A 16622-nucleotide genomic window follows, 5' to 3' on the forward strand; every position below is an offset into this window, starting at 1 on the left:
CCCATGTTGCGTGTATTATATTTATGTGTCGATTGTTCCACTCCCACTTATAAGCCACTAAGGTTTACAGTACTGTCATCTATCCATCTCTCTATCTATCTAGAGTGCGTGTCTTGAATGCGACTGGCAGAATGAAAATATACACGTTGTTCTACATGAAATACTATATACTTTCGTTCAATTAAGTGCATGTAATTTCCGCTGCGTTGTCCTTGGTGACGTTGTTTGTTGGCTTCTTATGATATATGCTTACCTGAAATTCAAGAGGAGTTCGTAGATATTCCGATACTCACCATATAACAAAGGAATGCAAAATTTTGACCACATCTGCGATTCGAGCGAACGTTCGATTTTGTTGTCTCTGCTGCAATGGGTCATTTGGCCCTCAAACAGATCAAGCGACACGACATTAGCACTAGCTTCGTCGACGCTGCGGAGTACAGTGACGGGAAGACCTTTGGCGTCGTTGTGGTCGACTCGAGCGGAAACATTTCCAATAGCGCCTCGATTCGCACTTCAGAACCCGGAATCGCCGAGCAAGTCCCCATCGCCCTTGCCCTGCTAGACGGTCGTGGGGCCGAAATCTATAGTGATTCCAAAACGGCAGTTAGGGCTTTTCAAAAGGGTTGCATCGCCAAGGAAGCTGTTAGTCTTCTTAGCGGCTCGAGTCCACATGCTCTCACAAACCATTCAATTCGCTGGTTTCCCGCTCACGTAGGATCGGTCGAGGGTGCTCCCCCGAACCTCAATGAGTCTGCCCACGAGGCTGCCCGTGACCTCACCGATCGCGCTTCCTCTATAAGGAGCACTGACTCCCCTCCTCTCTACGGTCACACGGACGCTCCCGCTACTCACAACGAGATTATTAAATATTTCTACATGTCCAGAAGGGTCTTTCCACCCCTTCACCCCAAGTTGAATAGGGCGCAAGCCGTTTCGCTTAGGCTCCTACAGACCAGCACATATCCGTGTCTGTCCGCTCTCCACGAGGCTTACCCCGACGTGTATCGCGACGACGCCTGCCCGTCCTGCGGCCAGACCTCCACTGTACCTCACATGGTCTGGGAGTGCGGGTAGACATACCCCAAGTTCATCAAGGAGGAGTGGGACTCGCTTCTGCGTAGCCCCGCTCTAGAAAAGCAAATCCTGGCCGTCCTGCGTGCCCGCGACCGGGCCGGTGGGCCAGACCTGCCGGTCCCGACGTGGGACTAGCCGGGTGCGCGACGAGTTCGCGTCCTCGCCAGACCTACAATAAAGTTTATTCACTCACTCACTCATGGGTCATTTGGCGAACGAGGAGCGCCATTTGTCCAGTGTTCTGCGCTTCACGCAGGCTCCGAAAGTGGCGGCGGTCTTTGCACGGCATCTCGGAGGCCACAAAAAAGAGGACGAAGCTGACGTCGTGTGCACCGCAACGAAAAAGAAAACAAAAATTTAGAAATACTAATTTTACAAAATCTGAATATTTGAGTTCAAAATACGAGTTTTCTTAAAGAAAATGCTCTCCTTTAGCTTAAGTACTATTACTATGTTTAAAATCTTCCTATAGCTAGATGTCTTAATTTGTACAAGACCTGAGTACTCTATTACAGATCATACTTTATTTGCGATCGGTTACTTTCATATTGTCATATTTTTGTTATCATAATACCATCTGATTTTTTGCCGGGTTTGTGTCATTGCGACATAATCATCAATATGTTTGCTGTGAGAAAGTGTTGCGGTCATAGTAAAATTAGTTAATTCGTAGTCGGAGCAATCGCTGAAGTTTGCTGGTGTTCCTGACGCAGGCACCGCGTGCCTCCTTTATTGCAGCCACGGCATAAGGTCAGACGTAAGTGCGCACTTTTTCGCGTATAGCGTGTCGCAGACACGCAAGATACGAGGGGATCACAACGCTCATATCGCCGGCTGAAACACGAAACCCTCGTTTGTTGACACCACCCTTCATGTCTGTACAGCGTACCCACCGCGGTATAGCTCAGTGACTACGGTGTTGAGCTGCTGAGATCGAGGTCGCGGGCTCGATTCCGGCCTCGGCGGACAAGAACGCTCGTGTACCATGCTTTAACAGGTGATCGTTAAAGAACTTCAGGAGGTCAGAATTAACCTGGAGCACTCCACGACTACGACGCGTCTTGTTGACCCTTGTGGCGGCGATCCCGTGGGCGCTGCCATGTTTTATCACGTGGCGACGCGTCCATTGTTTGTCTTAGCTGCTTCCGTTGCCTTCGTCTTTACAATGGATGGGTATGACGCCGGTGCGGCTTAGCAAAATGTCTGTTTCGGGAGATAGCGTAGACGGTGACTGGGCGGATGACACGAAGCTTTGGCCACTGCTTCAGAGAACATGCAAAGGCGCTTTCGGAGTCGGTTAAGCGATGTCCAAACGACGCGTGCAGCGCATGTGGTTGTTCTAAAAGCGGAGCTAAATATGTATTCCAAGCTATCCAAACTTACTGTTCATGAATTGAACCGGTATTAGTGTGTTTTGCTATTCCTTCTTTATTTGGCAAATATTTTGAAGCAGCGGCTTGTCACTCAGTAAGTTTCCTCCGTGCGGTGACTACCTGATTATCGCTCGCGGGTGTGCTCAGATAGATTCGTTCTTGCTGTGCGCAAGGCTTGAAACGTAGCCGTTTTGTACATTGTAATACCTTGCAGCAAATATCTATTATCGCTAGTAACTCGTTCACTCTTGTGGACAGTCACGAAATATTCAGTTTCGATCATTCGTGCGTTATCGTTGTAGTCCGTCTCTTATAGTGCGCATATGGCGCGCATATGATTAAGTGTGCGCCCATTCACTTATTGACACGTTGGCGATAGAATGAGCGCAAGTTTCCGCGCCTGTTGGGGTAGATATGTGTAGATACTGTGCGCGAAACTTATTATGACAGTAAACGGCGCTACTCCCTTTATCATTGTTTGACGAGCGGTACTCACTTTGCCAACGTTCCGGGCTGAAGCACTTTCTTTGAAGGTTAGCGATACAACGCTGGCAGATGAGCAAATTTCCATATCCTCGAGGAAAGCCGTACATTTCGAAGTACCGGTAACACATACTGACAGTTGCAACAGCGGTCCGCGAACTTGGCCACACAGGTTCATTACATTCCCTTATATGCCAATCACTATTTTGGCAGCCAACTACAGCACACGTGTCCCAATCAACATTATTCAATCCAGTATGACTGGAGCACGGTGCGTTAGCGAAGACTCGGTTATATTTCCGACAGCTGATATTTCCGATAAGCAAGGTGGAAGCGATAGTGGTTTCGTATACGTGCGCTACCGCTGAGGCCACGTGCGGATGGATGGATGGATGGATGGATGGCGGCTATACCCTTTGTAACGGGCGGCGGCTGGGGCCACCTAGCCTTTTGCTCCCCCTCCTATTTTTTTTTCTTTCTTGATATCCTCTTCTCCTTAAACTAGTTTTCACTCCCCTTCTCCCAAAAAATACCTGTCTAAAAAGTATAGGAAATATTATCTCCCCGATTTATGGTATTATCTTTCCTTTGACTTCCTCCACCAATCCTCTAGCCTCTCCTTCGTTACTGCCACTCACGGCACATGCGTCTCCCCGCAGGCCGGCTGAGGCCGGCGCGCCGCCAAAAGCGCCATGTCGTTTCTCCATAGCGAACTGCTCCGCGAAGAGCTGTGGTCAATAAGCAGATTGTGGTGTTGACACGTAAAACACCCCCCCCCTCCCCGCCCCAACTTGCTTTAATGTCTATGGCGTTTCGCTTGTCTTATGATTACGCACTATTATGATGGCGGCCTGTACGCGAAAGTCTTCAAGTTCGTCCTCGGCACGAGGAATTACGGCGGCTTTGTTCGAAGTATACGGCATACGAATCGGGAAGGTGTGAAGTTTGCCTGGAGTACGGAAGCAGGTCGAATTCGCAAATGCTTCATTTGACGTGTAGGAATTTGGCAATTCAGCGCACTGAAATTTACAGTTAGCTCTCCTGCTCGCAGAGCGACACGTTGTACTGTAGAATATTTTAAAGAAATTTCGATAGGTAGGAACAAGAAAGGAGGGAGTTTGCTTATTTTTCGAGGCCATTAATCATAAAGGGTGAAACCGCCATAGCGAGAGATAATAGAAGATGGCATTATGAACGCAGCTCCCTTAATTTATACCAGCTATAGAGAAAAATATGGAAATGTTCACACGTTCTGCACAAGAATAAGCTTTACTTGCACAATATCAATCATATAGTCCACGCAATATGATGTGGACTTCCCGATGTGTCGTCTGGTCAAATATACTTAATGGGCTCGAAAACGACTGCACTGTTCAACCACGCAAGCTGCATTGGTTCAGCCAATCTGGCACAGTCTGTAGGCAACACACCAGAAAGTGAACTGATCCACATCCGGCCTTGTAATATCTTTTTCTCTTGTTTCCTTACCAACGACATAAAAGACGCTCCCAGTTTTATGCAGTAAACGACACCATAAAAAAAAGGAACTGCAGAAACAAGAAAGGTGCCCTAATAAGTGCGCTTTTCAGGTGGAAGTATACTTTTTTTTTCATTTTTTAGCTGCGCGTGTTGCCTCTGTGGAGCGCTTGTTAATTGCTGGAGTCCGCCCAGAAAACGCGCCAGTTCAAGCAACAGGTGGCGCGCGCGCCACCTGTTGCATCTGTTTTTTCTTTTTTTTCGGTATTGTTGCGAGTAGCAATGGATGATGACGTCAAAACACGACGAAGAATGACGGCGTGTTCGAAATGAGACACACGCAGTGGATTGTTTTTCTTGTTCCCGGTGACCTTTTTGTCGCCGGATGTTATTAAGTCATCGCTCTGCGCAAGTTAATGCACTGTTCAGATTGCGCGCGCGGTCGTCTTTTCTAGGCACAAGTTCGGCTCAGTAGAGTTAGATATTCGAACAGTTTTAACAGTGTTCGGTCCTTTATGGTCATGACAACGTGACAATACATTACTGTTCCTAACAGCACCTTCGCATGCCCTGTTTTGTTCCGTTTGTGCCGTTTCGTTTCGGTGTGTTAAAGGTTACGCTGTCCGCAAGATCATCTCAACTGCTAAACGCTCTCACACAAAGCAGTCACCCGCTGCGGCAGCTAATGCAGTGGATAATATGGCGCAGACCTGCTGAGCGCCAGGTGCCGGGTTCGATTCCTGCTCAGGCGGCCGCATTCCGACAGGCGCGGAATATGCAAGAACGCTCGTGCAGCGTGCATTGGTTACACGTTAAAGAATCTCAGACGGTCGAGATTCTTCCGGAGTTCCCCCTGCGCGGCGTGCCTCGCAATCAGACGGTGCGCGAAATCGCGAAATTTAAATTGAAACTACGCAAAGGCGGGGTCAGTCTCGCGCCATATGTATTTGGTTGTCCACAATCGCGGCACAAATTTGCCGCGCTATCACGTAACAAAAGTTGATGTCTCGCGAGCCGTACACCGTCGATCGGCGACTTTCGGGGACATTTACACTTCTGCGAGGCCTACATAACGCCCTTCTTGGGTGACGCCTCGATGGCAGAGACGGGCACTCGAGCAATGCATTCTGGAGCTACACGCGGAGTGAGAAAAGCCTTGGTGGGAGGCGTGCTTTCTTGTGTAAGGCGTCTGTAGGTCGTCCGCGCGCTCACATAGTCCGCATAAGGCCTTCAACATTTCCCTAGCAAACAGCGACAAAACCGAGCGATTAATGGAGCGTTTCCGGTGCAACCATGAAGGCGTGCGTATAGCACCTTTTCATTCTTTTTTGTTGCTTTCTCTCGAGAATTAGCAGATGCGAAGTACACAGACCCATCAAAGAAACGCGACGCAATGCGATTTTGCGACCAGCCACGGAACTAACTGTAAGAAGTTGGTCTTGACAACGTAAAAAACAAAACCTTCTTGTCTCCGAAGAAAAGAAAAAAAATCTTACCGAAAGTCGCTCCCGTTTCCATCTTACTCTATTCGTCATATCAACCACTTCTGTCCTGCTACTGTTGCCATCAGCTGTCGGAAATGCAACTTGGTGTTCGCTAACGCGCTGTGCACCATTCGTGTTGTAAAACGTGAAATGGTATAGATGGAAGACGTGTGCAGTGCTTGGCTGCAAAGATAGTGACTAGCATCTTAAAGGCATGGATTGAATGTGCGTCGCCAAATTCACAGACCGCTATCTATATATAGAGAACAACTGCCTGTGTCGCCGGCATTTCGCTATTCCGCCGGCGTTGCATCGCTAACCTCCAAAGAAAGTACTTCAGCCCCGGAACGTCGGCAAGAGTGAATGTCGCTCGTTAAACAATGACAAAGGGAGTGGCGCCGATTCCTGTCATAGCTAAGTATCTGGCACTTTGTCTAAATACATGCACCCCAACTCACACGCAAACTTACGTCCACTGTATCGCCAACGTATCAACAATAAGATAACGGGCGCACGCTTTAATCAATGCGCCGAAAATTCGCTGCGGCTATATACTATACACCGCCAACTACACACCAATGTTCGAAGCTGCACGTTTCTGGACGGTCCACGAGGGATAATAAGCGAATAGTGACTAGCGATAATACGTCTTCGCTAAAAGCTACTACAAAGTACAGAACATCCACGTTCCAAGTCCTTGCGCGCGATTAGGCAGAAAATAAAGAATTAGATATTGAATGCACTAAGAAACGTTACCGAGTCAGCTACCGCTGTTTCAAAGTCTTCGCGGAATAAAGAATGAAAAGCAAAGCGCGCTGATCCCGATTTAATTCAGAAGTGGAACGTTTGGATGACATGGAATATTTAGCTCCGCTTTTAGTACAAGCACCGTATGCGCTGTAAGCGCTGTCTGGATAAAACGTAATTCGCACCGAAAGCGCTTACATGTCCTTTGAAGCTGTGGCCAAGGTTTCGTGTCGTCAACCTAGAAGCCGTCTACGATGGCAAGCAATGGACGCGTCACCACGTGATCAAATATGGCGGCGCCCACGGGATTGACGTGAAAAGGGTATATAAAACAAAAAGACAGAGTACCATTACAAGAAGAAAAGGCCGCAGATGACACATGGTCAGTGGACCATGCAGACGGCGTTTCTGCAGAGGAATGTGAAAGAGGAGTCGGGAAACAGTGAGCGGTAATCTGGTGGGACGCGGTGGCGCCGTCCAAAGTTGACGGCGAATTTCACGACCTCCGAGACGGTCAGACGGTCGACTGTGCGCCTCTGAGGCTGCGTAAAAGTTTATCGAGTTGCACAAGCTGTCGCTAGTGAAAGTATAGATAAGCATTTAAATAAGGCGCGAGGTCCTCCCGTGACCCACGATGTGGAGTGTTGCAAAAGTGCCGCACGCGCCAACTCTTTTCGAACGACCCGAAAAAAAAAAAAAAGGAATCACCGAGGCGAGCTCATGGTGTAGAAGGATCGACATTTGGGCGAGTTGGTACTGGTTGAACATCTTGAGGGGGCAGCGCGAAAAAACGACGACAGAAGGCAGGAACACACAGGACAGCGCTGAACTCACAACTAACTTTATTCGAAGGCATACATACACTTAAGTACACAACCCATAGCCACGTGCTCTCCCATCCATGGCGTCATATCAGTGCGCAGGCAAAAAAACAAAAACACGCGAAACCATTTAATCTAATACTACGTTATGGAGCTGCTTAAAAATTCAAATTCACTATCATGCAAATTTATCGATGGCATGCTTACACAGCGCGACCCTTTTTTTCTGATATAGAAGGCCTCAATAATCTCCCTCGTAGTCTGATTTTTGTGCGTGAAAAGTATTGTGGTGTCTTTATATATTGGAGTGCACCCATGCTCAGAGCAATGCCGCGCGACATGCGAGTAGGCATTACCCGTTAGTGAGCGCCTATGTTCAGACAATCTAATATTGAGGCAACGACCTGTTTGACCGATATATGCGTGACCGCAGGAAAATCAGCATCGCATAATCAGCAAGAACACATGAACGCAGGAAATCAGCATAAGAACACATGAAGTGCCGGATAAGAACGAATTACAATTTTTAGATACGAGGCTCAACTTAACTGATACGCATGTGTGCTGGATGTATTGCCCAAGGTCAGAAAAACCAATTTTAAATTTTCACTCCGCACATTCCAAGGTTGTAAAAAACGGCATTGCGTTTTCGGTTTTATTTTCCGCACTTTCGAAATCGTGTTTTCACAAGACGTCTAAGAGTTTCTTAACACAACTGGAGCGTTTGAGAGCGGCAGGTTTTCGAGAGGATGCTATCCGCATGACAGTACAGAAACTGGTTAAACGTGTGAAATTAGGAGCACCCTCAAGAATAAATAATCCAGAGCCTGCTGACAAGAAGAAAAAACTGGTTGTAATTCCATATGTGCATAAACTATCCCATAATCTCAGGAATGTAGCAGGCAGATTTGATATAAAGGTTGTTTTTTCTGCCCCTAACAAGTTGATCAAAATTTGTGGTAAGATCGATAGGAAATTGGCCCAGGCTGCCTCCACTCATGCTGGGAAAGGCTGTACTGTTAAGCATTTGTCCCCGTTTGTGCGCTGTAGAATGGGAGTTGTGTACGAACTTCCATTTTCCTGCGGTCACGCATATATCGGTCAAACAGGTCGTTGCCTCAATATTAGATTGTCTGAACATAGGCGCTCACTAACGGGTAATGCCTACTCGCATGTCGCGCGGCATTGCTCTGAGCATGGGTGCACTCCAATATATAAAGACACCACAATACTTTTCACGCACAAAAATCAGACTACGAGGGAGATTATTGAGGCCTTCTATATCAGAAAAAAAGGGTCGCGCTGTGTAAGCATGCCATCGATAAATTTGCATGATAGTGAATTTGAATTTTTAAGCAGCTCCACAACGTAGTATTAGATTAAATGGTTTCGCGTGTTTTTGTTTTTTTGCCTGCGCACTGATATGACGCCATGGATGGGAGAGCACGTGGCTATGGGTTGTGTACTTAAGTGTATGTATGCCTTCAAATAAAGTTAGTTGTGAGTTCAGCGCTGTCCTGTGTGTCCCTGCCTTCTGTCGTCGTTTTTTCGCGCTGCCCCCTCAAGATGTTGAGCTCATGGTGACCGTCTGGCGCAGCAGGTGTTCCCAACGGCTCGAGAGAAAAGGAGGAAAGAAAAGGGGAAAGAGGAAAGAGAGAGCGGGTGCGCAGGGACGATGCTGCCTTAACAGTTGCCAGGCAACAGCCGAGAAACGAAAGAGCTGCGACGTGGGCCCAGTCACCGGCATTCCTCCATCCGTGAACTGCGAGAAGAAAAAAAAAAGGGAAAAAGAAAGCGTTTCAGCCGCGACTCTTTCCTCCTTGACTTGCGCGCTACCGCTGGCAGGACGACGACTATACGATCGATGGCCACGTTCAGCCGGAAGTCATTCAGGTCGCACCGACTGAAAAAGAAAGGCGAGCGACCCGAAAGTGCAACCGTCTCCAGCGTGGGCAGGATGGAAGTCATGGCCAAGAGGATATATATACTGCGCGCGATAGGATTTTTATAACACCCCGTAACTCCCACCGACTTTTTTTTCTTTCTTTGTAGTCTTGCGTGGCGTATAATCCGGGTCTCCGGTCCCATCCGTGGGGGGAGGATGCATGGCTCAGCGCGCATTAGCGAGGGACGTGCTCTTTTATTCGCTTAGGAGCCACGGGAATGCAAAGACGTTGTCCGTGAATTATGCGCATAGTACAGTGCCGACGTCGGCCGCGTGAACAGAGATTGCTGCGAGTTAATCACCACCGTGGCTGCAGCTACTCATGAGACCTCGCTGCCGTCAAGCGGCGCGCGTAACCAAATAGCGGATAAAATGTAACCGATATTGAAAAGAACCGATATATTTCGCTGATGCGTACTGTCTGGCTTATATACTATGCCGCCTCTCACATACTAAAAATTTAACACCTTTATCGGTGTATAAAGGGCGCTTGCCTGTCTCACGGTCCTCACCAGGCGACAGGAATTTTCAGTTATACAATGGAAGGTGTTGGTGGAACGCCCTCTAGAGAGCGTTCTACCGCAAGGATTTTTCAAATGGGTTCAAGTCCTGTTTAGTTTCATCATTACAATGCGGGCATGCTCGGGCAAAAGGTGAAAATCAATTCACTTGAGAGTGCCCGAGCCCCCCCCCCCCCCCCTTCCTCCCCATATACATGGCATACAAGGATTATATCAAGATTACAATAGACTACAACAGTGTAATACTGCTGATTTAAATTCAAAAAGCAACTTCACGGGTAAAACAACGTAATACAAAAGGAACCACTTCACAGTAAACTACAAAATTACCAGTTACCTGTGTGCTTCAGAGCATGAAATGACGTTTTGTTAACAAATTAACCGAAACGCCAATGCATTTCTCCGCAAAGTTCGGGAATTTATATCTAGAAACTGGTGTCGTCTTGAAAATTCGTTCCAAGTGGGTCCGCCTTGCGAATGCCACGGCTAGAATTTGTACATTGCAATATGGGCCATAATGAAATTAGTTAGAAATTTAGTTAGTGAATTTTTATTAATTAGTCGATTTTGCATCTCAATTTTTTGTGCACGCATTGTCCGCCGCTTCGAGTAGACCAGCTCACGAACTAGAATTGTGATATCTGCCGCAGGCAACTTTTAAAGATTTTTGAAAGTGTTCGCTGAAACACCCTGTAGGTATAAAGTATGCACAGTAGCGCATGTTCAAAACCCTAAATCTTCACGAGACAAGCAACGGCAGGCGCCGCATTCATGCGCCAACGTCTCCTCCTTTGTCATGTCTGCAAGAGAAAATCACCGTACCACATTTCCAGTAGCATTCGCATACGAAGCAGAAAGGCGCTTGAGGGATGCTTACTAGAGGACGGGCTCAGCCTGGTGGCTCGTAGCGAGTCATTGTAAACCCGGACTTGCCTCCGTGCATTTGCTCATGAAAAAGGCCTTGCATACCCCTCTTGCATATGTCCAAGAAGGAATTGAAAAAGGAAAGAAAGAACTTGAACATGCAGGCCACCTCATTATTCAGGCAGAAATCAAAATTGGCTCAGTTCATGCAGGTGACGTCAGCACCACCGCCTATATTTTGGCTACACAGAAAAAAAAAGCCCAAAGGATTAAAAATGTGTTGCAATAAAAGTTTGGTTTGCGCTACTTGGTGTGTTTCCCGATTACGGTTAAAGGTACCGATTAACCTTAATACAAGGTTTATGAGGAAAAAACTCGCAGCCCTAAGCCACTACAAATACAGTTCACGTGTGTGTGCGTGGAAGGGTGGGGGGGAGTTCCTGAACGGTCTCTCCCAGCAGCGGCGAAGGAGAGACCAGTCAGGCATCTCATGTGGATGGATGTTACGAGCGTCCCCTTTGGAACGGGGCGGTGGGTTGCGCCACCAAGCTCTTGCTATTATACTGCTTAATGTACTATCTAGGTTAAAACAGAAAAACAGAAAGAAAAAAGAAACACTATGAACTCCCACAACCAAATTTTCTGACCCCCTATCGCGAACTTTGATTTTGTACGTCTTCGTTTTTTGCCGTTTCCCTACTTTTCTTCCACCAATCGTCTCTTACTAATCTCTATTGCGGACATGTTTACTTTTCCCCTGCTCTCGCTGAACCCACAAGGGCTTCAAGGAGGCCAGTGGTGCCTGCGCATCTAGTAGCGTCCCCTTGTGGTCAGGCGAGGCAAGGGACGAAAGGTCGGCGACACGCACGAACGCGCGTCCGGAAAGATGACACATTATCTATGGTAAAGACAACTGAAACCTGAGCTGATCTTGCCTCAACCTAAATGATAACGACGCCATCGTGCGAATGCAAATGTCACCAATATAAATTGCCATGTCGTTCGAATGAGACGTAACAACGATCAGCAAAGCTAACTAGAGTCATCCGAACAGCCGTGTTCTTCCAGAACTTGTGTCCCAGAGAGAGAGAGAGAGAGAGACAGGAAGGGCAGGGATGTTAACCAGAGGGGAAGATCCGGTTTACTAGGGAGTTTGCTAAGAGGGGAGGGGGAGGTAAAGTGATAACAAAGTAGAGATAAAGAAAGAAAGGAGCATAGACATACAATCACAGTCGGTCACTGTCGCTGCATACTGTCGCCGCACAGCACAGTAGCTATTGTGTCCCAGAAAGTGGCTTCGGCAGTTAGGAGGTGGCGTCGTCAACGATCTGTTGCTTACTTTTCTTGTTCTTACCACGGTGCGCTACTATGCGAGTAAAAGCAAGACCCTTCATTTTTTTTTTGTGCGTATTCGGCAAGCTTACCTGGCTTCACTAAAGTTCGATGTGTGCAAATTTACACACAGATTGCAAACGCATGCTCACAAACGCACACGATTCGTCGGTAGTCAGCTGTATTAGGTTGTTACCCAGAGCTTACTACAAGAAACAAAAACCCTCGCGTGCTTCGCAGATGTAGTCAACGACGCCGTGTTCCTGGAGGACCACGACGAAATGGTCATCGTCAAAGACATCGAGATGTTTTCGCTATGCGAGCACCACTTAGTGCCCTTCATCGGAAAGGTGTCCATCGGGTACCTGCCCAACAAAAAGGTGCTGGGCCTCAGCAAGCTGGCCAGGTGAGCGGCGCTTAGATTTTGCGCGATTAGCATTCTTCGGGAACTTCACGCGAAGCCGCCGTGGTGGCTTCGGCGTTGCGCTCCTAATCGGGGGCTGTAGCCGCAGGACCAAATCCCGGCCGCGGTAGCCGTAATTCAGTGGGGGCGAAAAAATAAAAAAACACCCTTGTACCGTGCATTGGGTGCACGTTAAAGAACCCCTGGTGGTCCCAATTATTCCGGAGTGGCCACTACGGCATGCCTCATAATCGTATCGTATCGTCGTTTTGGCGCGTAAAGCCCCAGAATTCAATTCGACTTGACGCACTTTTCGTTATGCCCGTAGGTACTAACCTCTTTCACGCCGGGCTATTGCATAACCAGTGCTTAATTACTACGAGTATGTTAAAGAAGGGACAACCTTGTGGGGGCGTTCCGCTTTTTCTCTCCCCCACCCCCCGGTCCAGTACCCATTGTCAGCAGCACGCGATAACTGACGAATACGAGCAAGAATTAAAACCCACAGGTCGAGCCATTAACTATTGTCCTGTGTTAAGTCGTGCAAGAATTAAAGACCACAAGACGGGCCATCAACAAACGATCGTCATGTGTTTAGTGCTAGCGCGCTCGGCTTACAGTCGATCGCTCCCAACCAGCCCGCTTTACCATCCTTCTAGAATACCAAGCACCACTGTTCGTTATCCACCTTCACCGTTGTCTTTTATTTTTTTGCAGGATTGTGGAAGTGTTCAGCAGGAGGCTCCAAGGTACGTTGTAGCTGCTTTGAAGATGTGTCAAGGCTCACATTGTAGGCTGCGGTTAAAACCATTTGTTCTTTTCTTCTCACAGTGCAAGAGCGGCTAACCAAACAAATTGCGATGGCAGTAACGGAAGCAGTCGGTCCCACCGGTGTGGGAGTGGTGATACAAGCAACGTAAGTGCACACGATTGCAGCTTCACGCCTGGTAGTCTGTCGTACTCGGCAGCACCGAGTGATCAGCTCTTTCGAAGTGTGCTCTGTGCCCGTACATGTCCCCGGATCGCTATCCGCGCGCCATACGGCGGATGACTGGCGAGTTGCGACAGAGAATGCAATTCGCGAGTCCTGCGGGTGACCTAAAACGCAAAAATGTTTGGTACACACTAGCTGGTTATCTTTCATATTGCGGACTCGCTTTTTTACTTTGGATTGACATATATTTGCTTTATATTTCTTTTTTTTCTGGCCGTTTGACTGTCTTAGCAAGCTTACTCTCCGATTGATGTGTATTTTGCAACAGATTATGTGTTTAAGGTAGGCTTGCTTGCACCGTTATCTTTGTGCGCTCATTATAAGAATGCTGACTGCACTTTTACTAATTGTTATTATGCGAAGCATATTACTAGAGCTCAACCCAGCTCCTCAGGCGCGGCGGTGTCGCCTTCAAGGCTGACCACGTGACACCGTGACATCACGACAGAGGAGAAACGGGGCTCCAACTCGCGCCGTCGCTCGCGGCGTCGCGGCGGTATATAAGCAGCTGCGCTTGTTTCTAGGTGGCTTTGGCTCAACTCTTGCAAGATGGGCTGGGTGGGAATCGAACCAGGGTCTCCGGAGTGTGGGTACGATGCTTCAAAGCGGTACAAAAGCGCCTCTAGTGAATGCGGTGTTGCCTTAGAAACGAGCTGTTTCTCAGGCTCAGGCGTGCGTCGCTTGCTCAGGCGCACATTTCGTTGCCGCGCCGAAAGCTGCGTTGCTCGACGCTCACCGCGTCCAATGCGGGGCGCGTAGTCGCCGCGCCGTAGCCCATTGTCTTACACCCCTTGGCGGGTCGACGGGAACGCTGTCGCGTTCCACTCTTGAAGGCGAAGCAGAGTAACGCATGAGTTGTTTCTTCGTCTAGCCGAACCAAATATAGCCAAGCAACAGCAGTTCACCAGGCTAAACAGTGGTTCAACAACTAAAATAAAGGCTAGTATGCTTCGAATCCTGGGCTTAACCTTAGCTAAGCCACAGCCATCTTTTTTTTAATCGTTTGCTTTTACGTCAATTGGTACACTTACACTATTTCCGTTGCTTACATAGGTGTTCCGACTCATGATTGCTAGGTGCATCGCCCTCCTTACACTGTGCCACAGTTGAGCTCGTAGGTATATCTAACCAGTACACGTACACTTCTGATCGCGATCGGGGCAGATTCTGATCGAGTGTTGCTACACGGTCATTTGCGATCGCCATCTTGCGGATTCGCATGTAGGGTGCCTCGATGTCCTCATCGCCCGGCGGACGACATCGATGCACACTAATGATGCCTAATCACAGGCTGACGTCTGCGCCCTCTAGCGCAATTATTCTGTTAAAGAAAAAAAAGGCAGCTCAAACGTTTAAAAAGCTGTTTATCAGTAAAAGTAAGCTGTAACATTCAAACATTGTCCAAATTTAACCATATTTAGCAAACCTAAATTTGTAGTCGAAGCGTTATGCAGTTAAAAGTTCACGATCAGCAAACGACAACTAGATCCGGATCGTTGCACCGTGTACAGTCGGATACAACTCAAAAGTCTGCAGTGAAGCCCCGCTCACGCCCTCATAACCGCCAGCCACTGTTCGTCCGCTAGGCTGCAAATAGTTCGTACTTCAAGCTTTCCCAGTTACCTAAATAAGGCCGTAACCATAACAATAAAATTATAAGTGCGTAATTTTGTACGTTTTCACTCGTCTATTAAAGAGGAACGGCGAAAACCTAATTCTTTATTGAAGTGAAATAAAACGCATGCTTCGCTGCAACTATTTATTGTCACGTTTCACTTCAGTCGGCAGTGAAGTTTCACAAGTAAAACGGGATCAGCAGTGAAACGAACTGTGCCGCCGACTTTTGAAGAGTGAAGAGCTCGGCTCCATACACTTTGTCCGTGTCTGTTGCACACCTCATCGCTTCAGATGATGAAGACTTCAAGAACAGCAGACGCTCCGGAGGTATCAAGTATACGACGCCATTTTGAAATGGTCGCACGACGACGTTTCCGTTTGCTTCCGTGATTGGAGGGCGGAGTAACAACCCCGTGAAGTCCGTGTACCTTGGTTTAAAGTTGTATCCTACTATAGCAGCGACCACTGCTCATCGCAATCAAGAAATATGATCCGGATCGACCCCGATCGCGATCAGAAGTGGGTGTGCGCCACCGGTATAATGAATAAGGTAGTAAAGTTCTTATACGTTGACCACGGGCATAAAGGACAGCAGCGTACGCGGATACTCACTCGCCAATATTTAGCAGGATCGGCACTCACTGACGTTGTATAATCACGCCAAGTTATACTCACTCGCGTTCATAACCTGTTCCGTTGACACTTGCACTGTTCGTACCACTCATCCGCATTCACTCATACTCGCACCCACTCAAAGTCGCTGTTTAAACCGCCTGAGGTATAACGCTCCACGTCAGGCTAGCGAAATAGTCTTTCTAGAGTACTCGGACTTTGCCACTGGCTGGTACCGCACTTACGCAAAGGGTCGTACACGAATCCCGACGTCGCTTAAGGGGAGGGGGGGAAGGTGTACAGTAGGGTAAACCCCCAAAAGAATCGAATTTGCAATTTCGGCACATAAAAATCGACCGCACTGAGAGGTGCAAACCTGTGGAAGCGCGACCTCGAGCGACCGCTCAAAGCGGTTCAAGTGTCGCGCCGAAGTGTGGCGCGCGCCGTGGCGGGCGGAGGCAGGCACGAGTCTGTTTATCGTTATCTGTTTTCTTCCTTATGGCGCTTTTTTTTTTTTCTGTGTGCGTGTGTGGTAAGTAAATTACTTGTACTGGAAAATCATATTAAAACCAAATGAAACATCGACCCAATCGTAGCGATTGCCACAAAGGAATCCCATACGGTTTCCTCGCAAGGAAAGCATCACAGCTGATGAAAAAATTCGTTCTTGTCCGGGGCTCGAACCCGGGACCACAGTCTTTCTGGTGTAGCCGCTCTACCATCCGAGCTAACCACGCGGCTAGCAGATGACAGGGTGAAATCGAATTTGTTAACTCGAAGCAAGAGCTTGGCATAACAATCCTTTGTAGAAAAGAGCTATATTACGTCAAACTCTTGCTTTTGCTTACATGGTCGCAGTGGCGTAGCAAGGAG

At 48.0% G+C, this 16622-nt stretch overlaps 1 protein-coding gene across 3 annotated transcripts in view; it reads left to right on the forward strand.

Moving 5' to 3' along the window:
* The window catches only part of Pu (GTP cyclohydrolase punch), a 35248-nt gene that overhangs the window by 15024 nt on the left and 3602 nt on the right, over positions 1 to 16622 (forward strand). For all 3 annotated transcript variants that reach the window (XM_075674460.1, XM_075674463.1, XM_075674461.1), the window contains exons 3-5: positions 12364 to 12529; positions 13244 to 13275; positions 13358 to 13442. In XM_075674460.1, coding sequence (XP_075530575.1) covers positions 12364 to 12529; positions 13244 to 13275; positions 13358 to 13442 — 283 coding nt within the window. The remainder of the gene's footprint in view (positions 1 to 12363; positions 12530 to 13243; positions 13276 to 13357; positions 13443 to 16622) is intronic.

Source organism: Dermacentor variabilis, chromosome 11, assembly GCF_050947875.1.
Source record: "Dermacentor variabilis isolate Ectoservices chromosome 11, ASM5094787v1, whole genome shotgun sequence".
Lineage (NCBI taxonomy): Eukaryota > Metazoa > Arthropoda > Arachnida > Ixodida > Ixodidae > Dermacentor > Dermacentor variabilis.